The sequence below is a fragment of the Macaca nemestrina genome, chromosome 13, assembly GCF_043159975.1.
Source record: "Macaca nemestrina isolate mMacNem1 chromosome 13, mMacNem.hap1, whole genome shotgun sequence".
Lineage (NCBI taxonomy): Eukaryota > Metazoa > Chordata > Mammalia > Primates > Cercopithecidae > Macaca > Macaca nemestrina.
The window spans coordinates 121,033,482-121,060,647 of record NC_092137.1 but is presented as its reverse complement, the minus strand read 5'-3'; the positions used below and the strand labels follow the sequence as shown (position 1 = coordinate 121,060,647).

The following is a 27,166-nucleotide window of genomic DNA, read 5'->3' as shown; positions in this document are numbered from 1 at the left end:
GTTAGCTGGGACTACAGGCGCCGCCGCCACCTCGCCCGGCTAGTTTTTTTGTATTTTTTAGTAGAGACGGGGTTTCACCGTATTAGCCAGGATAGTCTCGATCTCCTGACCTCGTGATCCACCCGCCTCGGCCTCCCAAAGTGCTGGGATTACAGGCTTGAGCCACCGGGCCCGGCCAAATCATTTATTATTAAATGGCCAATTCTGTTTATTTTATAATTACATTTTTTTTTCACGTGGGAGTTGTGCACACTGAAAACACCTATGAGAGCAAAGGTGGCAACTTGCTGAATTTAGCAGTGCTTGACTTTCCTAAGAGCTTTTAAATATAAAATTAAAAACATTTAGGTTTGGCAGAAATATATCCATTCAAAATCTTACTGAATGCAAAATAAGCTCCACAGAGAATATTTTAATTAAAAGCTTAGTAACCTTTAGTCCCTTGACTTTGAATGACTCATGAAAATATAAACGTGAGCACTCAGATTAAGACATGATCTCCTGATTTTATCCTCCTTTTCAGAAATGTTAGACCCTGACTGCTCTTTATGATTGTAGGAACAATCAGAGATATCTAACTCAGGACCTCAGTCGGGGTCTGTGTAATGATATAACCATCTGTTTAAGCAGGTTTCTAACAAAGCAATTCTAAACGTGCTAAAGGCATTTTTCTGAAGTTGCTTTTTTAGGTTAGGAAGGTTGGGTTTTATCATAAAACTACGAGCCTAGCCGGGCACAGTGGCTCATGCCTGTAATCCCAGCACTTTAGGAGGCTGAGGCGGGCAGATCATCACAAGGTCAGGAGATCGAGACCATCCTGGCTAACACGGTGAAACCCCGTCTCTACTAAAAATACAAAAAAATTAGCCGGACGCGGTGGCGGGCAACTGTAGTCCCAGCTACTCGGGAGGCTGAGGCAGGAGAATGGCGCGAACCTGGGAGGCGGAGCTTGCAGTGAGCTGAGATCTGGCCACTGCACTCCTGCCTGGGCAACAGAGCGAGACTCCATCTCTGGGGAAAAAAAAAAAAAAAAAAAAACAAAGAACTACAAGCCTATAAACACCAATCTTCTATAAGCTATTCTAGAAAGCTCAGTTTTTAAGGTAGGAAACTGGTAAACTGTAACTTTATGAGTAAACTTAATTCTTTGTTTTCATACAGACAAGAAAGGACTTATTCAGAAAAACCCCACTGCCACGAATCCCCAAAGTCCTTACCTCATAGTCTGTTGTGATCTGGATGGCTCCATCATGAATCCCCTCTAATTTTTTTGCAGTAAGTTTGACTCTGAAGACTGCAAAATAGCCTGAAGCTAACGTTACCTGTAGATGGTAGAAATGGTATCATTCATTAGCCTTGTTAGTTGAAGCTTCCTATTAAAATGGAAATGAAGGGCCTAGTGATAAAATGACTTACAAATCCTAACATATACCAGCATGACACTGAATTACTATATCACTGTGTACAAATCTCTCAAAATAACATCCTTTGACAGTTCTCTACGACCCCTGTTCCATGGGCCAGTGAAAAAGCTGGTTCCTGAAGGAGGGAGGGGTGTGGAACTCTTGCTAATAAAGCTCCTCACTCTTCACCCGTGGACCTGTACAGCCAGAGGCTGGAGCAGGGGGACACGGCCTTCCCCCAACCTTTCAGGCACACTGGAGCCACAAGTGTATACACAGGTGGCTCTGCTTCAAGCTGTGGCTGTCACTCTGTAATGTTAATATTCGTATCTTCAGGGCAGCTGAGGTCGGATATAACAAAACACCAGACCTATGGCATTCCACGGAAATGTGTTTGGCAGCACTCTCTGTGTGTAAGGACATTTGCTTTTCCTTTCGTAAAACTGCCCCAAGAAGTTCTATTCTAACCTGCAGATGAGATATCCAGTGCTCCTTCTCACAGAAGGTGATTCTCATCCTTTTCCCAGCAAGTATAAACTCCAAGTTCCCCTTTCAGTACTGGTGAGTGCTGAAACTAATGTATTTGTTTTCTATCGTTCAGTGCTCTCTTACAACCAACTGTAACATGCTTATTAGACAGGTAACAATATGTGGGCAGACTCGCAGTGATCAAACAATGTCTGCCTCACTGATACTGAGGCAGTATCTGGACAGATGTATTATTGTGTAATTGAAAATATTTTCTACCAATGTTCAAGGCCATCTCTTTTTCCCAGTGAACTCGATGAACACAAGGTTAGTTTAGTATCCATGGGAATTTCTCCTGTAATGACACTTGCGTTACAAAAAGATAATTTACAATTTGTGTCTTATAGAACTTTTTATGACAAGGCAGAATTAAACCCCTTTGGGTTTCAGTGCCCTCATCATAAAAAGAGGGGGTTGAATTACATTACCTATAAGGTCCTTTTAATAGCAAGTAACCAATACTATCATGAACTGCATAAAAATAATGGTGATGTATGTAACACAGCAATGACCTCCCGCTTGCAGTTTAGACAGCATCTTACTTTAAGGAGACAGTAAGAAAGTTTACTTACCGATGACTGGTCTGATAAAGAGGATTTTTCAAACTCTGGCAGGCTTGAAATTATTGTAGTTCTATTGCCTCTTTCCATAGCTACAAGTTCTATTGATAAACCATCTCCTATGATATGCCAACTTTTTATAGCCAACTTTAAAAAAAGATATGAAAATGATTATCACAACACAAACATAAAATCCTTAAATGCGATTTAGAATAAAAACAGGTTTTTACCTCAATTGGATTGCTGTTTATAATTGCAAATAAAATATTACTTGCTTCTGTAGCGCTCAGTACTCCAAAATCTATGAAACGTTCCTCTATTTTGGGGGGCAATACAAAGTACTGGAGAGATATAAAAGAACCAGATTAAACAAAAAGTCACACTGATGTAACAATATTATGAAGAGAAAGTAACTATATTACAGATGTATTAAAGTTCACCAAAAATTAGCTGGGCATGGTGGTGTGCGCCTATAATCCCAGCTACTAGGAAGGCTGAGCTGAGGCAGGAGAATCGCTTAAACCCAGGAGCCGAGATTACACCACTGTACTCCAGCCTGGGCAACAGAGCGAGACTCGGTATCAAAAAAAAAAAAAAAGATGTATTAAAGCTCCTATGCTTTCCTATGCTTTATGTATATATGCATAAAACCACACAGTTATACAGCATAGCCGAGGGCTTTGTATGGAAAAAGTCTTTTGAGTAATCAGACATGGAAACAGCCATGGCTTCTGCTGAGCCGCTATTCCTCCTCTGGGGGCACATGAAAGAAGCAGGAAGCTCAACTACTAAGAGAGGTTTAGTGGAACCCTGGGGGATCAGGCAAAAAGCATGTGTTCTCAGCAAGCCTCACCAATGATCGCTGAAACAAAATAACTGAAGCAGGAACGAGACATTAGTGAAGGTCCCTCCAGCTCTAAAATTCTAATCGATGCCAACTACTTAAAGGGCTACATTTCTAGATGTCCTCGCTTTCTTTTTATCTTTCCTAACAGTTTTATCTCTTATCTAAGCTTCTTTCATTGATTACTCTCAAGATAGCTTTGTTTGGATTTTTCCCCCCTGCTTATTTTCTGTACCAGGAGTACCTTCATTGTTTCCTTCTGTATCATATACAATCTTCCAACTTTGCGTCTTTACTACCTTAGTTTCTTCTTTACTATCTGGTTCTCTTCTTTGTCCCAGTATTTCTCGGTTTTGATCATCTCTTCCCTACGTATTTCCCTCTTCACCTTCCTTGTATTCTTCTTTTTCTACCTATCATTTTTCTTCCATTTAGTTCTTTCCTATATTCCCCATTATTACAATAGTTTAAAAGCATATCCCAGAGAAAGCAGAATGTGGAAAAGATCTAAGTAGAGACTGTAACTAGAGAAGTCAACTATATCACAAGAGAGAGCTGCTGGAAAGGTAAAAACTGACTAGGAGAATGAGATCAATTTGCAGAGCACAGACAATGGCAAACCATAAGAGTATGTAACACGATTGCCTAATAAGATCTGAAAACATTAAAGGTGGGCAGGGAGTTTAAATGTTAAAGGTGGATAATATACTTACATCTAAAAAGCCGGTGTATACCCGCACGGGTAAATGAAATTTAGAAGCATTGGTAATAAGTAAAATGTTGTTATCTATGTGCATGGATGATGTGGAAGGCATAAAAAGCAGGGTAAAAATGTATCCTGATTCATTAGGAAGAATTAAGACTGGTTTGCTGAAGTTGTGAACCTGGGAAATGACAGAAGAGAAAAAAACAAAGTATCAGCATCACCTAGTTGGCAGACCAGGAAAATTAAAATTATGAGGGCTCCTGGACATACTTTAAACATTGTTTTGGCTTCTTCTGGTAGCAACACATCGTGAATGAGGATCGCAAAGCTGAAAGTGTTAGTAAGGTAAATTGGCCTTTCCACAGGACCAGCAGGACTGTCTCGGATGTGAAATAATGTTGCAGCGTGATCAAATCCCAAATAACTATTCAAAAAAACAACAAGAACAAAATAAATCATTTTTATTTCCATATGTTAATTTAAAATCCAAGTTCTTCTGTTGTAAGTATAATTTACATTTAGCATTAGGGACTGTACTAAAGAATTAGAACTATAATATTTTAGTGATTGATTATATGATTTAAAACAATTTAGCCTGCAAAATATTGAAATCTAATATCAAGAACCATTCTCTAATGAATTATATGAATCACACAATTAGAATCAAAGACATATCAACAAAAAAAGCTTTACTTTGAAAAAAATCATGTTTATCAGTGAATTGCAAGGAGCTTCGTTAAAATGAATCTTTGCTAAGTTAAGTATTAAACTATTGGTTAAAGTATAATAGAAAATGAACAACATGTTACTTCCCACTTATAAAAACTTGTAATTCTAGAAGTGTTTATGAATTTACAAAGGAATATAAAGAATTTTGTTTCGAGTGCCAAAATAATAATAATAGTCACTTACATATCACAAACACATGTCAGAAAGGAAATGGTTCGAATCATCTAAATAATATTGTAAAAAATCAGAGTTTTGAATTATTAAGCCTTCATTTAAGCCCAAATCCTATCATCCCACTTACCCTTTTCTTCTAAGAAAGTAAAATATAAACAAAATATAGGAGGTTTTCTCTTTTATAGTTGGGGCTGTTCTTTTAAAAAATGATTCCATCAAGTTTATGTGAACATGGCTAGTATTTCAGAAGGTCATTTAGTAGGAAAACGTAATTTACTGATTAGTAAAAAGTTATAGAATTTATTTTAAAAAGAAACTTACCCATCTAAAACTTCTGCTTGATATGGTATTTCAAGTTTAGAATAACTCTTTTCCTTTGCTTTAACTGTTATTTTCCCAGAAAACTGAGATGGCTTTTTCGCCTTTGATGCTGAAAGGAAGCATTTAAAAAAAATAATCTGTCACCTTTTACTACCAAAGACTTTATGTAAACTGACAAAATCTTAAAAAAAAAAAAAAAAAAGTTGAGCTTCCAAATTGGCCAACAGAACACTTCTACAACATTTTAAACGAACCATCACATTTTTCATACAAAAGGGGTAAAATGTTTTATTTTTCCTATAGTAAGATAAGCAGATAAAGAATTAGCCGGTGAGCATGGTTCAGGAGGCAAAACACCGGACCTAAGCTGCTTCGCTGTAACCACAGGCTTTGGCTCCACTTACAGCAGAATTTTTCATCCTCGGCACTATTAACATTTTAGGCTAGATTAATTCTTTGTTGCAGAGGCTGTTTTGTGTACTGTAGGACGTTTAGCAGCATCCTGGATTTCTGCTTCCTAGATGGCAGTAGCATCCCTGCAGCTGTGACTACTCAAATGCCTCTCGACATTGCCAGGTATCCCCCTGCAGGCACAATTACCCTCCCACTCAGCCCTGCTGATTTACATTTGACCTGAGAAAGAAATCACATTTCTTGTATAGCTAAAGTCTTGCTCTATCACCAATAAAGTACCATGGTATAAGAAAAGTTAAGAATTAAGAGCTCTTACGTCTCAAATTGGCCAACCCTAAAACTCATGGTGTAAGACGAGATAAATCCCCTCCTGTCATCGTATCATATTGTCTTCATCTTAGATGAAGAAAAACCTTTAGATTTTGTAGCAGTTTTAAATAATCCTGGCTGGGTGTGGTGCCTCACGCCTGTAATCCCAGCACTTTGCCAGGCCGAGGTGGGCGGATCACCTGAGGTCAGGAGTTCAAGACCAGCCTGGCCAACATGGTGAAATCCTGTCTCTACTAAAAATACAAAAATTAGCCAGGTGTGGTGGCACGTGCCTGTAATTGCAGCTACTCGGGAGGCTGAGGCAGGAGAATCGCTTGAGCCTGGGAGGCGGAGGTTGTGGTGAGCTGAGACTGTATCACTGCACTTGAGCGTGGGTGACAGAGTGAGACTCTGTCTCAAAAAAATAAAAATTAAAATAAATAAACAAATAATCCCATCTGGAATTACAGAAATTGATTCAGTTGGGTCCAGTCTAGGCACCCATTAGATGGTTCTTTTCAAAGCAAATAAAGAAGCTGTTTATGTTTATCCTCTTAAAGTACTTTAGGAACACTTCCATTTATGTGAAGAATTCATATGTGAGTTCCGCAAATGTATGTCGTCCAACCTCACGACAAAAAAGAACAAAGAAATGGTATGACATATAGTGTTTGACTATGTGCAGACACAGACTTTCCATTTTAAAAATTCCCATTCGGCCTCTTATTTCTCTGCTTGCTAGTTAGCCATCTCTGGATGCTTCCAATTTTTCACTATTTGTTCTGATGTAAGACTGATTACAAGGGCCACATTTAAGCATTTCATGACACTGTATCATACATAGCAAATGAAGTGGTCAAAAAGCTCACAAAAATTCAGTTGAAAATCATAAAGAATGACTTTTGATGAGAAAGATGCTTAAGTGAACACTGTAGAGTTAACACATATATAAGGTGCATTCTAACAATATTAAAAGTAAAACACACTTCCTGACTGATTTTCACGGCAATCTCAGAGGTGTTTTGTGTGGGGATCCACCATGGTGGTGGGAGAGGTAAATGGTGGGGGGATTTTCATATGATATTAAAAACCCACTTCTAAGAAATGTAGCATTGGCTCTTAAAGATGCTTTCCCTTTGCTGTTATATTTAATTTTACATATTTCTTTAAGAAACAATGATCTTAGAGCCCATGATCTCAGAAGAACCAACACTAATGTCATCGCATTTATCTCGAGGAGGGAGACATTCACTGGGTGGTCAATACAGGAGCTAGAGAAGAGTAGCTCGTCACCCTTGCAGAGCATGTGGAGAACTTTCTGGCATGTCCGTGTAGGGTGGGTCCTAAATGCTCTCAGGGGTCAGGAATGACCATTAGCCTCTTTCTCCTCTGTAAGGGAAGACAATGCACCTGGTGATACTGACACGGGTGAACATGAATGTAGTCTCTCAGCAGCATAGAGGATGCTACCACAAATGTAGAAATAACTGTGGCATTAACACCTTCTATAATACTATTTCTTGACAATTATATCATGAAGTATGCTGCCTATGTGTTTTTTTTTTCCTTGGGAGTCCTCACTGAGCTCACAGGATGAACCCTGAGGCCAGCCCCACCTGCGTAGCTGCTCCAGACCCTCCCTAGAACTCTCCACAGTGAGCAGCAGGCATAGATGCGCTCATGAACACTATACGAAGTGTGCCAGCGTCTGCCTACGTTCATTGATCAAATACTCTCATCCGATGAGGAGCTGAGCTTTACCATGCGGACTCTAAGCAGAGATGGCTTTATCATAAAGCCAAAGTTGAAGCTCTACAGCAGCTACTCACTTGCATGGGTGCCTATGAAAAAAGCCCTGTTCAGAGGTTCAGTTCTCAGTTAATTATCTATATGGTTAAGCAGCCATTAAGTCATTATTTTAAAAATGTTGTGACAGCAAATTTAATGAACGTTTCATGAAAGTAGGCAAAACTGAATAAAAACATGTATAAAAATGGTCTAGTCTGGCGTGACTTAACACTTCAAGTATCAAAATATATACTATACACATTAGAAATAATAGCTAACTGGACAGTTCTATTATTTTAGCTTAAGTAGGGCCACCTGCTTTGCCTATAAAAGCCAATATATGAAAATGTTACAAAGAATACTTTTTATTTTTGCTCTCAAATTCAAACATGCTTCTGAACTTCAAATATATCATAACTTCATAATTAAGATGAATTACAATAGATACATGTTTAAAAGGCTAGCCCAGACTATGGAAATGATTCCAATCCTAATGTATTTGCTAGTGTTTTTCTATTGCTAATACTGATTTAGCTTTATAAAGTTGTGGTATCTTCTCTCATGAATCAATCAAACAAGAGTTCATGATGGTTTACGGGGCGGGGGAGGGGGAATCAACCTAAGCAGTGATATAAATTCTGATGGTAAAACAATCTGGATTTCTATATTAAGATGTCAATACAGATGCTTTCTAGTTTACCAAAATAACATCACTCTATCAGAGAGAAAAAGGTGAATACTTGCCATCAAAACTAATGCTCGCAACCTTGGTGTATTTACTTTCTGATGCTTTTAATGTAATTGGTTTAAAGTGTACCGTTATAGCATCATTTTGTGGTGTAGGTCGAACACTCTGCAAAGAGAACAAAAATACATACACGGCATTATTTCAGTCTAATGGTTCAGGTGCCTGATACTTACACTGGAAAGTATACAGGAGTACACTGGAACGTGTACTGGAAAAGTAAAGTGGACTCTAAATTTGAAAAGTTTAACTTATGTTGTCCCTTTAAATGGAGTAGGCCACACTGGAAAAACTTCAAATTAATTTCTCAGAATGTCTTTATAAAAGAAAATGACCAGAGGAGAACAAACATGACACATTGGTAAGTGTAAGAATCTGAAGACCAACTATTACATTGGGTGTGAGTACAGAAAACATTTAAAAAAGGTACTTATTTTCCAAATGAATGACTAATTCATACACCAGAGGAGGTGACATCAAAAAGACTTATGGATCCCTCTTAAAAAAATTCACAATACTGAGGAAATATCTGAACCATACGATGGTGAAGAATAAATATGAACTTGGGAGCCGGTGTCTCAGTGCCAAGGTAGTTCTGCAGACTTCCTTTCTAGCGGCATTTTCTCTTTCTAGACACGGCTCTGCGAGTGGGGCGTGCTGTCCAGGGAGAGGGCTGTACTGCTGGCTATGGGACTGAGCACGGAGGCAGACCACAGGGATGTTCAGCTTGGAAGGCAGAATGCTTAAATAACAACAAACAGAAAAGCTCGTACTTGGAGAGCACGCTTTTTAAAAATACAGTTTAAGGTACAGTTATTTTTTATTTCCTCACTGACACAAAGCCCTTTCAGTTGGAAGGGACCTAAAAGATTCCAACCTCCTTCTCTGTTTTACTAATGAAATTTGAAATATTGATGTTTCAGTAGCTAGGCATCAACAGGTAGGACTAAAACAAGAATTCCTGGGTGGGTGCGGGGCCTTCACCTGACATCCTGTTGCACAAACATGTATCACAAAATCCTGGTACTGTATACAACTCTTGATTAAAAAATAATCTTCCTTTATAATTACTCTGAATCTGAACCCTCATGGATTGTGCTTGTTGAATTTTGAAGGGCTTTATAAACTTGTCAGAGCCTGCCATTTCCTGAAGAAAAGAACATGGTCCTTTCTGTGAAACTTATCAGGCAAGCCCCTTAACAGGGGCACAGTCAGATCCTGCAAGTCACTATGTTCTTCCCCCTCGATCCCTGCCTGCTCTTTCAGCCCATTTATAAAGGTGAAATCTGCCTCAACGGAACATCAAAGGGCAGTCTCTTGAAGGTGCAATAAGCACCTGAGAAGAGCATGACGAGAGAGAACTATCCTTGTGCCTTGTGTGTGGGATCACAGGGTATGAATCTGATTATACGATAATGATCAAAGATACTGCTGGAGCAGCTCCCTTTCTATTCGTGGGCTAGTCCTGGGCTGTCAGCGAGTGTTCACAGGGTCTGAAATTAAGGCCCTAAGGATGGTTCTGGGGCCTCAGGCTCTCTTGGCATTTTAACTCTTTTTAACTTCCTTCCTTTCTCTTCTTCAAGAACTCCTCAATTGCTTTTGGATCTCTAGCTGGGGCTGGGAATGATTTGTTCATAGAATACTTTTACTTATCAATAAGCTTGCTGTTATTAGCGACATTTAAAATACAAATTTCTTCATTCACTGAAAGATGTGTGTGTGTGTTTTTAATAACAAAACAAAGTAGAGTTTGAACTGTAGGACAAATTGGGAAAAGTTCCATTTGGTTATACTATACTATATTACCATGCTAATACTTTCTCCAAAGAGCGGAAATCAGTACAGAAGTGTATGTGACAATCCAGTGGCATCACTTTATGCAACAAAAGGATGCTTAACCAGAGAGATGTGAGCTTGAGTCAGCTGCCCGTCTACTCTGCGGCTCATTTCTCCCACCTGTAAAAAAAAAAAAAAACCTGCCTTGGGAGGCCAAGGCATGTGGATCACGAGGTCAGGAGTTCAAGACCAGCCTGGCCAAGATGGTGAAACCTTGTCTCTACTAAAAATACAAAAATTAGCTGGGCGTGGTGGTGGGTGTCTGTAATCCCAGCTACTTGGGAGGCTGAGGCAGAGAACTACTTGAACCCAGAGGCAGATATGGCAGTGAGCCAAGACTGGGCCACTGCACTCCAGCCTGGGCGACAGAGCGAGACTCCTTCACACACACACAGACACACACACACACACACACAGACACACACACACACACACACACACAGACACACACACACACACACACACAGACACACACACACACACACACGGCAAATCCTAAGGGGATGGGTTATTTTCTGAGATCTAATAATCTACAACATTTTGAATTCTAAGGGGATGGGTTATTTTCTGAGATCTAATAATCTACAACATTTTGTGAGTCAGTTAATCTTGGTTTTTTCCCCCACAAATGAGCCACTTTTATCTTGAGGCCAAGCTTTGTTAGAGGTGATCACATGAAACTCTGTAGTTTGCAGAGGACTTCCACAGATATGGCTCCTGAAGTTCCTCACTTGCTCTGCTGAGAGGTGAGGATTGAGAGGTGAAGTCAGCTGGACTTCCAAGTGGGGACTTGGAGAACTTTTCTGTCTAGCTAGAGGATTATAAATGCACCAGTCAGAACTGTGTCTAGCTAAAGGATTGTAAATGCACCAATCAGCACTCTGTAAAAACGCACCAATCAACGCTCTGTGGCTAAACGACTGTAAATGCACCAATCAGCACTCTGTAAAATGGACCAATCAGTGCTCTGTAAAATGGACCAATCAGAGGACATGTGCAGGGCCAGAAAAAGGAATAAAAGCTGGACACCCCAGCCAGCAGAGGCAACCTGCTTGGGTCCCCTTCCATGATGTGGAAGCTTTGTTCTTTCACTCTTTCCAATGAATCTTGCTGCTGCTCACTCCTTGGGTCTGGGCTACCTTTATGAGCTGGAACACTCACCACCAAGGTCTGTGGCTTCACTCCTGAAGTCAGGAAGACCATGAACCCACCGGAATTCTGGACACATTTTGGTGACCATGAAGGGACTATTACCAACCGGTGAGCACCATCGGACCCCTTTCACTTGCTATTCTGTCCTATTTTTCCTTAGAATTCGGGGGCTAAATACCGGGCACCTGTTGGCCAGTTTAAAAGCAACTAGCACAGCCACTGGGCTAAAGACACGGGTGTCAGGTTTTCTGGGAAAGGGCTAAGAACTCCCGATTCTTTGGAGTTGGGAGCGCTGGTTTGCCTGGAAATAGCTTCCGCTTCTCCTGTACTTCTGGGTTGACCTGAGGGTCAACAGAGAGCAAAGTAATTCAGCTCCGGGATCCCGACAAAAAGTTGGTTGACTGTGGCCATGAGCAAACTCTCAAAGTTACGTTGCCCAAGCGAGACTCGCCCATCTATCCTATCTATCCTGACCCTTGCCCTCTGGGTCCTAATACCTGTCAGACAAACTTCCTCTCGCCTCTCTTCTCCGAGGCTAGTCCCGCTTCTAAAAACCACTGCCTGTCTCTGGTGCTGTTCTAGTTTCTCCTGTAAGAATGATTTCTAGTATAAACTCCAGGACTCTGTTCCCTCCTTTAGGCACCCGGGCTCACCAATAAGAAAGACATAATTTTTGCCCAAAGCCCCGTTGGGGGGTTGGGGGGACTACCTGGAATTTTAGGATCCCTCCTCAGACTAGCAGGCCTAACAAAAGCTATTCCTGAAGCTAGGATGGGGGGAGCCTCAGAAACGATATCCTTCCTATTCATATGATGAGAAGTGATGATAAAAGGCGTCACTCTTCCATCCCTGGAGATCCCTTCCCTCGCTCAGGGTATGGCCCTCCACTTCATTTTTGGGGCATAATATCTTTATAGGACAGGGGTCAAGTCCCAACACTAACAGGAGAATGCTTAGAACTCTAACAGGTTTTCGAAAATGCATCCGTAAGGGCCACTAAATCAGTTTTTCTCAGTTCTCTCTGTGGTCTAGGAGGACAGGCAAGGGTGCAGGTTGAGAATGCGTCATTAAGGGCCACTAAATCTGACCTTCCTCAGTCCTCCTTGTGGTCTAGGAGGAAAACTAGTGTTTCTGCTGCTGTGTCGGTGAGCGTAACTATTCTGATCAGCATGGTCCAGGGACCGCTGCGGGTTCTTGCGCTGGGGGAAAACAAACAAACCAAAACCACAGGCGGTTCTGTCTTTCAGGTGGGAAACACTCAGGCATCAACAGGCTCACCCTTGAAATGCATCCTAAGCCACCGGGACCAATTTGACCCACAAACCCTGAAAAAGAGGCGGCTCATTTTTTTCTGCACTACAGCCTGGCCCCAATATTCTCTCTCTCTGATGGGGAAAAATGGCCACCTGAGTGAAGTATAAATTACAATAGTATCCTGCAGCTTGACCTTTTCTGTAAGAGGGAAGGCAAGTAGAGTGAAATACCTTATGTCTAAGCTTTCTTTTCATTGAAGGAGAATACACAACTATGCAAAGCTTGCAATTTGCATCCCACAAGAGGACCTCTCAGCTCACCCCCATATCCTAGCCTCCCTATAGCTCCCCTTCCTATTAATGATAATCCTTCTCTAATCGCCCCTGCCCAGAAGGAAATAAGCAAAGAAATCTCCAAAGGACCACAACCCCCCCCAGGCTATCAGTTATGTCCCCTTCAAGTTGTAGGGGGAGGGGAATTTGGCCCAACCCCGGGTACATGTCCCCTTGTCCCTCTCTGATTTAAAGCAGATCAAGGCAGACCTGGGTAAGCTTTCAGATGACCCTGATAGGTATATAGATGTCCTACAGGGTCTAGGGCAATCCTTCTATCTCACTTGGACAGATGTCATCCTATTGTCAGATCAAACCCTGGCCTTTAATGAAAAAAATGTGGCTTTAGCTGCAGCCCAAGAGTTTGGAGATACCAGGTACCTTAGCCAAGTAAATGATAGAATAAAAGCCAAAGAAAGGGACAAATTCCCTACAGGTCAGCAAACCGTCCCCAGTATGGATCCCCACTGGGATCTAGACTCAGATCATGGGGGCTGGAGCTGTAAACATCTGACCTGTGTTCTAAAAGGACTAAGGAGAATTAGGAAAAAGTCCATGAATTATTCAATGATATCCACCATGACTCAGAGAAAGGAAGAAAATCCTTCTGCCTTCCTCGAGCACCTACGGAAGGCCTTAAGGAAATATACTCCCCTGTCACCTGACTCCCTTGAGGGTCAATTGATCATGAAAAATAAGTTTATTACCCAATCAGCCACAGATATCAGAAGAAAACTCCAAAAGTGAGCCCTGGGCCCTGAACAAAATCTGGAGGCATTATTAAACCTGGCAACCTTGGTGTTCTTTAATAGGGACCAAGAGGAACAGGCCCAAAAGGAAAAGTGAGATGAGAGAAAGGCCGCAGCCTTAGTCATGGCCCTCAGACAAGCAAACCTTGGTGGTTCAGAGAGGACAGAAAATGGAGCAGGCCAATCACCTGGCAGGTCTTGTTATCAGTGTGGTTTACAAGGACCCTTCAAAAAAGATTGTCCAACGAGAAACCAGCCACCCCCCATCCATGTCTGCTATGCCGAGACAATCACTGGAAGGCACACTGCCCCAGGGCAAAGTTTCTCTGGGCCAGAAGCCCCCAACCAGATGATCCAACAACAGGACTGAGGGTGCCTGGGGCAAGCACCAGCTCACGCCATCACCCTAACTGAGTCCCGGGTACGTTTAACCATTGAGGGCCAGGAAATTGACTTCCTCCTGGACACTGGTGCGACCTTCTCAGTGTTAATCTTCTGCCTTGGACGACTATCCTCAAGGTCTGTTACCATCTGAGGAATCCTGGGACAGCCTGTAACCAGGTATTTCTCCCACCTCTTCAGTTGTAATTGGGAGACTTTGCTCTTTTCACATGTCTTTCTTGTTATACCTGAAAGTCTCACACCCTTATTAGGGAGGGATATATTAGCCAAGACTGAAGCTATTATCTACATGAATATGGGGAAAAAGTTACCCATTTGTTGTCCCCTACTTGAGGAGGGAATCAACCCTGAAGTCTGGGCACTGGAAAGACAATTTGGAAGGGCAAAAAATGCCCGCCCAGTCCAAATCAGGCTAAAAGACCCCATGACTTTTCCTTATCAAAGGCAATATCCCTTAAGGCCTGATGCTCATAAAGGATTACAGGATATTATTAAACAGGTAAAAGCTTAGTAAGGAAATGCAGCAGTCCCCGCAACACCCCAATTCTAAGAGTACAAAAACCAAATGGTCAGTGGAGACTAGTGCAAGATCTTAGACTGAGCAATGAGGCTGTAATTCCTCTCTATCCAGTTGTACGAAACCCCTATACCCTGCTCTCTCAAATATCAGAGGAAGCAGAATTGTTCAGTTCTGGACCTCAAGGATGCCTTTTTCTGTATTCCTCTGCACTCTGACTCAAAGTTTCTCTTTGCCTTTGAGGATCCCACAGACCACATGGCCCAACTTATGTGGATGGTCTTGCCCCAAGGGTTTAGGGATCGCCCTCATCTGTTTGGTCAGGCACTGGCCCAAGACCTAGGCCACTTCTCAAGTCCATCCACATACTGAAGAATTCAGTATGTGGATGATTTATTTTTGGCTACCAGTTTGGAAGCCTCATGCCAGCAGGCTACTCTAGATCTCTTGAACTTTCTAGCTAATCAAGGGTACAAGGTGTCTAGGTCGAAGGCCCAGCTCTGCCTACAGCAGGTCAAATATCTAGGCCTAATCTTAGCTGGAGGGACCAGGGCCCTCAGCAGGGAACGAATATAGCCAATACTGGCTTATCCTCGCCCTAAGACAGTAAAACAGTTGCGGGGGTTCCTTGGAATCATCAGCCTTTGGCAACTATGGATCCCCGGATACAGCGAGATAGCCATTCTATACTCTAATCAAGGAGACCCAGAGGGCAAATACTCATCTAGTGGAATGGGAACCAGGGCCAGAAACTGCCTTCAAAACCTTAAAGCAGGCCCTAGTACAAGCTCCAGCTTTAAGCCTTCTGACAGGACAAAACTTCTCTTTATACGTCACAGAGAGAGCAGGGATAGCTCTTGGAGTCCTTGCTCAGACTCGTGGGACAACCCAGCAACCAGTGGCATACCTAAGTAAGGAAACTGATGTAGTAGCAAAAGGCTGGCCTCACTGTTTACGGGTAGTTGCGGCAGTGGCCATCTTAGTGTCAGAGGCCATCAAAATAATACAAGGAAAGGATCTCACTGTCTGGACTATTCATGATGTAAATGGTATACTGTTGGAACCGAACTGTCGATTCCTTCCTGGGCAGGGGTCGCCGCGAAGGATCACCGACACGAGATTCACAGCAGAGAGTTATTTATTACTAGCGCGCTAGGGTCCCTGGGACCCTAGCGCGCTAGTAATAAATAACTCTCTGCTGTGAATCTCGTGTCGGTGATCCTTCGCGGCGACCCCTGCCCAGGAAGGAATCGACAGTTCGGTTCCAACATTTGGTGCGTTGGCCGGGAACTGGGGTCGTCCGAGGACCCCCGACCCATCCGGCGGAGACCCATCTGGCCCGGGCCACGGACTGCTGACTGAACGGACCTACCAGGTACTTTCGTTTTGTTCTGTCTGTCTTGCCGGCTAACTCTGAACTCTGGGGAGTACTCCTTCTGAATTAAGTGGGGAAGGGGGACAGACGTGTCCGGCACCTTCCCACTCGCGCCCCGGGGGACGCCCTGGCGGTAGTCTGGGAGAAGGCTGATGACTCAGTCAGCCTCCTCAAATCTGTAGGCAGGTCGCCCCTGCCATCTGAATATTTTGTGATCTTGTGGCGCCACTCTCTGGCCGCGCTGCTTCTCCTTACTTGTCTGGTCTTTGTTTTTGTTACTTTCGTTTTGTCCTTGTTATACGTGGACGAAATAGGACAAACGTTGACGACTCCTTTGTCTCTGACCCTGACTCACTTCCCTGACGTTAGGGCTCGAGCCCACAACCTCTCCATAGAAGTCCGTAAAGGACGATGGCGAAAATTCTGCTCGTCCGAGTGGCCTACCCTCCATGTTAGGTGGCCCCGGGACGGAACATTTAACCTCCCAATTATCTTACAGGTTAAAGCAACAGTGATGGATCCTGGGCCACACGGACACCCAGACCAGGTGGCCTACATGATTACTTGGGAGGATCTGGTCCGAAATCCTCCCTCTTGGGTGAAACCCTTCCTCCATTCCCCTTCCCCATCCCAATCTACCCTCCTTGCCTTAGAAGCCCCAAAGAATCGGAATCCGGACCCGCCTAAGCCAGTCCTCCCAGATGAACCCCAGAAGGACCTCCTCCTTCTCGACCCCCTGCCTCCTCCACCTCAAAACCCCCTTCTGGGACCTCCACCTTACGCTTCACCCTTGCCCCCTGTCTTGTCCCCAGCTCTTTCCTCTACCGCCTCGGCCCCTACCCTTTCTCCAACTTCTCCCTCGGCCCCTCCCTCCACCCCGTCTCCTTCTCCAGCCCCGCCCAAACTCACCCCTCGGACGCCGCCGCCGACACCTCCTCGTCTCCGCTTGCGGCGGACTGAGGACCCAGAAGGCCCTTCCACTTAGCAATCCTCCCTTTTTCCCCTCCGTACTGTCACGGTCCAGTACTGGCCCTTCTCTGCCTCTGACCTCTATAATTGGAAGACCCATAACCCTTCCTTTTCCCAAGACCCTCAGGCCCTAACCTCGTTAATAGAATCCATTCTCCTCACCCACCAGCCCACCTAGGATAATTGCCAGCAACTCCTGCAGGTCCTCTTAACCACTGAAAAAGGCAGCAGGTCCTCTTGGAGGCCCGGAAAAATGTGCTAGGACCAGGAGGCCTCCCAACCCAACTTCCCAATAAAATAGACAAGGGATTTCCCCTCCCCCGCCCGGACTAGGACTATGAAACGGCACCAGGTAGGGAGAGTCTCCAAATCTATCGCCAGGCTCTGTTGGCGGGTCTCAAAGGGGCAGGAAAACGCCCCACAAATTTGGCCAAGATAAAAAAGAAACCCCTGAGGAAAGGGAAGCCAAGTCAGTGAAGGAACAGATAAAGCAAGAGGATCGTAAGAACCGAGTAAAAGATAAGCATTTAACAAAAATCCTGGCGGCAGTTGTGAGAGAGAAAGAACCAAGGAGAGAGGAAAAAAGCAGAGACGGCCAAAAGTAGAAAAAAACCAGTATGCCTACTGCAAAGAACAGGGGACTCGCGGAGGCGTTAAGGATGAAAGAAGGCGCGGCCAACTCCCGGGAGGACGGCAGGCCGAGAGCGCGGCGCCCGGGCCTGGCGCCGAGCCTGAGCCCGCCGGACGGGAGGCGGCCCCGCCGCGGGCTCGGCTCCGGCCCCAGCCCCGCCAGCATGACCGGCCGGACCGTACGGGCCGAGACCCGGAGCCGGGCCGAAGATAACATCAAGAAAGTAATGGCAACCATCGAGAAGGTCCGGAGATAGAAGAAGCAATGAGTGACTGTGGGCGACACTTCCCTTCGTATCTTCAAGTGAGTGCCAGTGGTGGACCCCCAGGAGGAGGAGCGAAGGCGGGCAGGTGGCGGGGCAGAGAGATCCCGTGGCCGGGAACGTCGGGGCAGGGGCGCCAGTCCCCGAGGGGGTGGCCCTCTCATCCTGCTGGATCTCAATGATGAGAACAGCAACCAGAGTTTCCATTCGGAAGGTTCCCTGCAAAAAGGCACAGAGCCCAGTCCTGGGGGCACCCCCCAGCCCAGCCGTCCTGTGTCACCTGCCGGACCCCCAGAAGGGGTCCCTGAGAAAGCTCAGCCCCCACGGCTGGGCCAAGAGAAAAATCCCGGGAGGCATAACTGCTGGCAGCACTGACGAAACCCCAATGCTGACCAAGGAGGCCCTGGCAATGATCCAGCAGATGCATGCCTAGACACACTTGAGTAATCGAAAGCTAAAATTACTGATTAAAAAAACTGACTTTCTAATCCCAAAGGCAAGTACCCTCGTAGAACAAGTGACATCTGCCTGTAAGGTCTGTCAGCAGGTAAACGCTGGGGCTACCCAAGTGCCAGAAAGGAAACGAACTCGTGGTAACCGCCCAGGAGTCTATTAGGAAATAGACTTCACAGAAATAAAACCTCACTATGCTGGATATAAGTACTTACTGGTGTTTGTAGATACCTTTTCAGGATAGGTAAAAGCCTACCCCACCCGGCAAGAAACGGCACACATAGTAGCCAAAAAAATTTTGGAAGAAATCTTTCCTAGATTCGGACTTCCCAAGGTAATTAAGTCAGATAACAGGCCGGCCTTCATTTCTCAGGTTAAGTCAGGGGCTTGCCAGGATATTAAGTCAGGGGCTCGCCAGGATATTAGGGATTAATTGGAAATTACATTATGCCTATAGACCCCAGAGCTCAGGACAGGTAAAAAGAATGAATAGAACAATAAAAGAAACCCTTACTAAATTAACCTTAAAGACTGATTTAAAAGATTAAAGACGCCTCCTATCCTTAACTCTGTTAAAGGCCCAAAATACACCTAACCGTTTTAGGCTCACTCCATATAAAATCCTCTACGGAGGACCTCCCCCTTTGTCAACCTTGCTTAACTCCTTCTCCCCCTCCGATCCTAAAACTGACCTACAGGCTCGGCTAAAAGGACTCCAAGCAGTACAGGCCCAAATCTGGGCCCCCTTGGCAGAACTGTACCAACCAGGACATCCACAGACCAGTCACCCCTTCCAGGTGGGAGACTCTGTCTACGTTAGACGGCATCATACTCAAGGACTAAAGCCTCGGTGGAAAGGACCCTACATTGTTCTCCTGACCACGCCCACAGCCATAAAGGTTGACGGAATCTCCACTTAAATCCACGCATCCCACGCCAAGGCTGCTCCAGAGACGTCCAGACCAACACCACTTAAGACATGGAAACTCCGACGCTCCGCGGACCCGCTCAAGATAAGACTCTCTCGTATCTAACTCCTTGCTTATTGTTTGCCCTTCTTCCCTGCGCCGTCTCTAGTGTAGTTTTTAACGCTAACCCCCACCGGCCATTTAGCCTGACCTGACAGATAATTAATTTTAATAATCAAGAGGTCTTAAATAAGACTTCCGAGAATGCTCCTATAAAGACTTGGTTTCCAGACCTCTATTTCAACCTAAAAAAAATATATAGCAGAAAAGATAAAAAACACAGGCCCCCGGTTTACTAGTCCCACAGGAGTCCTATTAGGAACTCCTCAAGATAGACAAGAATGAAAAAGACAGGCTAGAAAGGTGTCCATCAGCCGGAACGGGTTTTATGCCTGTCCCGGATTCAAGACAGGACAAATAAAAAAACTTGTAGAGATCTGACTCACTTGTATTGCAAAAGCTGGTCCTGTGTGACTACTAATAATAGAGAGTAGAAATAGGCCACAAAACCTTAGTATATAACCATGTCCTTTGTCCAGCCCTGTACCACAACCTGATATTCGGAAAATTGCAACCTGGTTCGCATCAAGTTTGAAAATGCGGCAAAATCTGATAACAGATAGATAACAACAAGGTTAATATAAGGTCTCTATTTATACCAGCACAACCCGCCTAAAATTCCCCTCCAAATCAGACTATTAGTCAATCCAGACACTGCCCCTGTTGCAGTAAGGCCAAACCAGGTTTTATTAAAAGCTAGGAAGCCCCCGGTTTCCATATCAGAGAAGCCCCAACTAAAAGCTCCTCAAAGCACTTCCCCGCCCTTAATCTCCCTCACCCTCGCCGACATGTTAGGAATTAAGGTAGCGGCTAAAGTTAAAACCGGGACAGCAGCCCTAGTGCATAGTAACCATCATCTGCAACAACTTAAAGTAGCCATAGATAAAGACCTTAGAGCCATAGAACAATCTATCACAAAACTCAAAGAGTCCTTGACTTCTCTGTCTGAAGTTATATTACAAAACCGACGAGGACTAGAAATTGTCTTTCTGAAAAAGGGCGGGCTCTGTGCAGCCCTGAAAGAGCAATGTTGTTTTTATGCAGATCATTCAAAAATAGTTAAAAATTCTATGGCAAAACTAAGAGAAAAATTAAACAAAAAAAAAAAAGAAAAAATCTCAACAAAGTTAGTTTAAAAATTAGTACAACCAATCCCCTTGGCTTAGCACCCTAATCTCCACCATCTTAAGACCCCTCATCCTGCTCACGCTCATCCTAACTTTCAGGCCATGCATACTCATCCACTTACTCACCCTTATTAAAAATAAAATAAACATAGTACATGCTATGGTTCTGACCCAACAATACCAGAGCCTCAGGACTGAAGAAGAGGCTCAAGATTGAGCCTCTGACACAAAAAGAGGAGGGAATGAAACTAGGCCGCATAAAACTTAGAAACTAGGCCACATAAAAAAAAGAACTTAAAAAAATTAACACCAGGTGGCTCTGGATAGGGTCCCACCCTGCCTCAATAGGGTCCCACCCTGCCAATTCCGGGAAACAACCTCATGGGGTCCCACCCTGCCAATTCCGGGGGTCCCACCCTGCCTCGAAGTTCCTGGAATCAACAACTCCAGGAAAAAACCTCATAAGGTCCTGCTCTAACCAATTAGAACAAGACACCTTGCTCAGGCCATAGACAGACCCAATTACCACGCGCCTAAAGCTTTGTTTGAATTTCGCGCCCTAAGCTGTGTTTGAACTTGTGTTTGCCTATATAAACAGCCTGTAACAAGCAGTCAGGGTCCCAGGGCCAACTTAGAGCTTGGGACCCTAGCGCGCTAGTAATAAATAACTCTCTGCTGTGAATCTCGTGTCGGTGATCCTTCGCGGCGACCCCTGCCCAGGAAGGAATCGACAGTTCGGTTCCAACAATACTAGGTGCCAAAGGAAGTTTATGGCTATCAGACAACCGCCTAGACAGCAGGCGCTATACTCGAGGGACCGGTGCTTCAAATACATACGTGTGTGGCCCTCAACCTTGCCCCTTTTCTCCCAGAGGATGGGGAACCAATCGAGAGTGACTGCCAACAAATTACAGTCCAGACTTATGCCACCCGAGATGGTCTCTTAGAAGTCCCCTTAGCTAATCCTGACCTTAACCTATATACCGACGAAAGCTCATTTGTGGAGAATGGGATACGAAGGGCAGGTTATGCCATAGTTAGCGATGCAACCTTACTTGAAAGTAAGCCTCTTCCCCCAGGAACCAGTGCCCAGTTAGCAGAACTAGTGGCACTTAGAACTGGGAAAGGGAAAAAGAATAAATGTGTATACAGATAGCAAGTATGCTTATCTAATCCTACATGCCCATGATGCAATATGGAAAGAATGGGAATTTGTAACCTCTAGGGGAACCCCCATTAAATACCACAAGGAAATTATAGAGTTATTACACGCAATACAAAAACCCAAGGAGGTGGTGGTCTCACACTGCTGAAGCCATCAAAAGGGGAAGGAGAGGGCAGAACAGCAGCATAAGCGGCCGACAGAGGCAGGCAAAGACCAGCAGAAAGGAAAGAGAGAAAGAGACAGAAAATCAGCGAGAGAGAGGGAGGAAGAGACAGAGACAAAGAAGGAGTCAGAGAGAAAGAAGGAGACAAAAAGTCAAAGAGAGAGAGGAAAAGACAAAGAGGAAGTCAGAAAGAGAAACAGAGACAAAAAAGAAGTCAAAGAGAAAGAAAAAGAAATGGAAGTAGTGAAGAAAAAAAGTGAACCGTATTCCTTTAAAAGCCAGGGTAAATTTAAAACCTATAATTGATAATTGAAGGTCTTCTCTGTAACCCTATAACACTCCAACACCACCTTGTTGTCCGTGTAAGTAAGGACATACCACAAAAGCACTGAGGGCACTGACAACCCGTAGCCTTCCTATCAAAAATCCTTAAACCAGCAGGTTTCCTAACAGGAGATCTAAATCTTTACTAATTACCATACAAAGGTCAGACCAGACCTAGGAGAAGCTCCTTTCAGGACAGGAGATAGATGGTTCCTCCCAAGCGATTAAGGGAAAAAGACACAATGCGTATTCAGTAAGTGATAAGGGAACTCTTGTAGAAGCAGTTAGAAAAACTGCCTAATAATTGTTCTGCTCAAACCTGCAAGCTGTTTGCACTCAGCCAAACCTTACAGTATTTACAAAATCAGGAAGGAGCCATCTATACCAATTCTAAGTTAATATGGACTAGATGAGGTTTTATTAATAGCAAAAAATTTTTTAAATCCCAAACTTACAAGGCTTTCAACAAAAGTTTGCTAAAAGTTAACAGTGTAACATGTACTATCCTAACCTCTAATCTTACGGAAATCAGTGCCCCTCAAAGCTCAAGTCCCTCAGCGCAGGGTCATACAACTAATACCCCTACTTACAGAAATGTCCACTGCTACAGGAACCAGAATAGCAGGTTTATCTATTTTATTACCCTACTACAATGAACTCTCAAAGAACTTCTCAGACAGTTTGCAAGAAAACACAAAATCTATCCTTACTCTACGATCCCAAGTAGACTCTGGCAGCAGTGACTCTCGAAAACCGCGGAGGCCTAGACCTCCTCACTGCTGAGAAAGGAGGACTCTGCAACTTCTTAGAGGAAGAGTGTTTTTTTACACTAACCAGTTGGGGATAGTATGAGATGCTGCCCAGCGTTTACAGGAAAAGGCTTCTGAAATCAGATGATGCCTTTCAAACTCTTACACCAACCTCTGGAGTTAGGTGACATGGCTTCTCCCCTTTCTACGTCCTGTGACAGCCATCTTGCTATTACTCGCTTTGGGCCCTTCTTGGATCGAGGCCATCAAGCTACAGATGGTCTTACAAATGGAACCCCAAATGAGCTCAACTAACAACTTCTACCAAGGACCCCTGGGTCGACCCACTGGCCCCTTGGTGGGCCTAGCGAGTTCCCCTCTGGAGGACACTACCACTGTAGGGTCCCTTCTTCGCCCCTATCCAGCAGGAAGCAGCTAGAACGGTCACTGTCCAATCCCCAAGAGCAGTTGGTGTGTTCTATTTAGATGGGGGATTGAGAGGTGAAGCCAGATGAACTTCCTGGATTGAGTGGGGACTTGGAGAACTTTTCTGTCTAGAGGACTGTAAATGCACCAATCAATGCTCTGTGTCTAGCTAAAGGATTGTAAATGCACCAATCAGCGCACACTGTCTAGCTAAAGGATTGTAAATGCACCAATCGGCCGGGCGCGGTGGCTCAAGCCTGTAATCCCAGCACTTTGGGAGGCCGAGACGGGCGGATCACGAGGTCAGGAGATCGAGACCATCCTGGCTAACACGGTGAAACCCCGTCTCTACTAAAAATACAAGAAAATTAGCCGGGTGAGGTGGCGGGCTGAAAGGAGCTGGGCACATTCCTCAGCCCCGGGCTCAAAACTCCCTAAGCCTAGCACAAACACATCCCATCCTCCCATCCCACCACCATATATCTCTCAAACTCCCTGAGCCCAGTATAAACACCACCTGGAAAGTCTCCGATAAGGGGACAGCCGTTCAAGGTTACTGAAAGCGCAGGAGCCAAAAGAATTTCTTAGTTCCCCTACAACTTTTGGGCTATAAAAAGCAAACGCTCGCATTGTTCAGGGCCCTCTTGTATACTGTGTAAAGGAGGGACCAAGTTCGAACTTGTAGTAAAGATCCTTGCCGCTTGGCTTTGACTCTGGACTCTGGTGGTCTTCTTTGGGGAACAAACAGTCTGGGCATAACATCTGGGGGCTCGTCCGGGATTCCCCAAGCCCACCAGACCCCTGGTCAACGGATCTGCTGAGATAGATCTACTGATAGGTGAGCTGGCTCGTCTCCGTTTGTCTGTCTGTGTCTGTGTGTCTGTTCTGAATCTGAATCTGTGACTCGCGAGGTCTGAAACTGAGGCTGGCACAGTCCTGGCGGACGCGCTATAGGACAGCCAGTGGAGACCGGTGGGAGACGTCCCCTGGCTCTCTTCTGATTTAAATTGCGATCTGAGTTGCCGGGAGCGTGTTCGCGATCCGGGCAACAGCTGAATCTGACCCCGGTCCCCGGGTGCGCGCTCGCTGTCTGAATCTGACCCCGGTCCCCGGGTGCGCGCTCGCAGTCTGAATCTGACCCCGGTCCCCGGGTGCGCGCTCGCTGTCTGAATCTGACCCCGGTCCCCGGGTGCGCGCTCGCTGTCTGAATCTGACCCCGGTCCCCGGGTGCGCGCTCGCTGTCTGAATCTGACCCCGGTCCCCGGGTGCGCGCTCGCTGTCTGAATCTGACCCCGGTCCCCGGGTGCGCGCTCGCTGTCTGAATCTGACCCCGGTCCCCGGGTGCGCGCTCGCTGTCTGAATCTGACCCCGGTCCCCGGGTGCGCGCTCGCTGTCTGAATCTGACCCCGGTCCCCGGGTGCGCGCTCGCTGTCTGAATCTGACCCCGGTCCCCGGGTGCGCGCTCGCTGTCTGAATTGCCCCGGTCCCCGGGTGCGCGCTCGCTGTCTGAATTGCCCCGGTCCCCGGGTGCGCGCTCACTGTCTGAATTGCCCCGGTCCCCGGGCTCCCGGCTTCCGGCGCCGCGCTCCCGGCCCGGTCCCCGGGCTCCCGGCTTCCGGTGCCACACTTCTGGCCCCGGTCCCAGGGCTCCCTGGCTTCCGGCGCCACGCTCCCGGCCCGGTCCCCGGGCTCCCGGCTTCCGGCGCCACACTTCCGGCCCCGGTCCCCGGGCTCCTGGCTTCCGGTGCCACACTTCCGGCCCCGGTCCCGGGGATCCCCGGCTTCCGGCGCCACACTTCCGGCCCGGTCCCCAGGCTCCCGGCTTCCGGCGCCGCGCTCCCCGGGCTCCCGGCTTCCGGCGCCGCGCTCCCGGCTAGCTATCAGTAATAAGTCAGATCAGATTTCCTCTATTGGGATTCTAACCCACATTCCTTTACAGGAAAGGACTACAAATCGTTACAGGATGGGCAATACCCAGAGTACTCCTCTATCTCTCCTTACAAATAATTTCAAAGAAGTTAGAGCAAGGGGCCATGATCTTGGTATGGAAATCAGGAAAGGAAAGCTAATTACTCTGTGTCGCTCCGAGTGGCCTGCCTTTGATGTGGGGTGGCCACCCGAAGGGACCTTCCGACTTGCTGTCATCACTAGGGTAAAATCCAAGATTTTCCTACCTGGACATGCGGGCCACTTAGACCAAATCCTATACATCCTCATATGGCAGGACCTTGTTGAAAACCCGCCTCCTTGGCTGTCCCCTTTCCAATTAGCCTCTGAACCCTCTAAGGCACTGGTTGCTCGACCACTAAAAACCAAGCAACCAACTGCCCCCTCCCATCCTGTTCTACCTGATAGCGGGGACCCACTGTTCACAGAACCCCCTCCGTACCCCTCCGGGCCCCAGGTCCCGGCCCCTCGGGCTGAGTCGCGGGAGAGAGCAGGCGGAGAGGAGGCGGCCGCCACTCACGGGCCTGCTGAAAGAGAAAGTAACTTTGAGGGGCCGGCGGGGCGGACGCGAGGGCGCACTTTGCGGACTAGCCCCCCCCAGCCGCCTGACTCCACGGTGGCTTTACCCCTCCGGGAAATAGGACCCCCAGATGACACAGGAATCCCCAGGCTCCAGTACTGGCCATTCTCCACCTGTGATCTGTATAACTGGAAGACTCAGAGTGCTCGGTTTTCAGACAACCCCAAAGATTTACTGTCTTTACTGAATAGTGTCATGTTCACCCACCAGCCCACTTGGGACGATTGTCAGCAGCTCCTCCGAATCTTGTTTACCACGGAAGAGCGAGAGAGAATACAGGTAGAAGCTAGAAAGCTGGTCCCGGGGGACGACGGTCAACCGACTGCCAACCCCAACCTCATAAACGCGACCTTTCCTCTGACTAGGCCGGCATGGGACTACAACACGGCAGAAGGTAGGGGACGGCTATGCCTTTATCGCCAGACTCTAATGGCAGGTCTCCGGGCAGCTGCTCGCAAGCCCACTAATTTGGCTAAAGTATATTCTATTTTGCAAGAAAAGACAGAGAGCCCAGCCACCTACTTAGAAAGATTAATGGAAGCTTTTAGACAGTACACCCCCATAGATCCAGAGGCTCCAGGAAGTCAGGCAGCTGTTGTAATGTCATTCGTAAATCAGGCAGCCCCAGATATTAAAAGAAAACTCCAGAAATTAGAAGACTTAGAAGGAAAGCGGATTCAGGACCTCCTTCAGATAGCCCAGCAGGTTTACAATAACAGAGATACTCCAGAGGAAAGGCAATTTAAGGCCACTGAAAAAATGACCAAGGTCCTGGCAGCAGTAGTACAGAAAGAGCATCTACAGCCAGAGTACACCCAACCCAGGCGGCCCCCCAGGCATGATAATCTGAAAAAAGACCAATGTGCCTACTGCAAGGAGGCTGGCCACTGGGTAAGAGACTGCCCCAAAAAGAAACAACGAGGACAGGGACCCCCTAGGTCTACACCCGTACTAGTCACTCAAGATGAAGACTAGGGAAGACGGGGTTCGGATCCCCTCCCCGAACCTAGGGTAACTTTGCAAGTGGAGGGGTCCCCAGTCCAGTTCTTGGTCGATACGGGAGCACAGCACTCAGTCTTAGTTAAAACTAATGGAAAATTATCCTCCAAGTCCTCGTGGGTACAAGGGGCCACAGGAGTTAAGAAATACCCATGGACAACACAAAGAACAGTAAACCTCGGAGCCAAGAATGTAACCCATTCTT

General features: G+C 45.8%; 1 protein-coding gene and 1 pseudogene across 3 annotated transcripts in view; one reads left to right on the top strand and one right to left on the bottom strand.

Moving 5' to 3' along the window:
* Positions 1-27,166, bottom strand: part of LOC105490059 (transmembrane protein 131) — a 271,947-nt gene that overhangs the window by 61,005 nt on the left and 183,776 nt on the right. For all 3 annotated transcript variants that reach the window (XM_011755316.3, XM_011755317.3, XM_071077307.1), the window contains exons 12-18: positions 8,521-8,629; positions 5,266-5,374; positions 4,312-4,465; positions 4,049-4,219; positions 2,722-2,832; positions 2,504-2,638; positions 1,218-1,322 (exon numbers count right to left, since the gene is read on the bottom strand). In XM_011755316.3, coding sequence (XP_011753618.1) covers positions 1,218-1,322; positions 2,504-2,638; positions 2,722-2,832; positions 4,049-4,219; positions 4,312-4,465; positions 5,266-5,374; positions 8,521-8,629 — 894 coding nt within the window. The remainder of the gene's footprint in view (positions 1-1,217; positions 1,323-2,503; positions 2,639-2,721; positions 2,833-4,048; positions 4,220-4,311; positions 4,466-5,265; positions 5,375-8,520; positions 8,630-27,166) is intronic.
* Positions 17,750-18,433, top strand: LOC139357995 (B-cell CLL/lymphoma 7 protein family member C pseudogene; annotated as a pseudogene).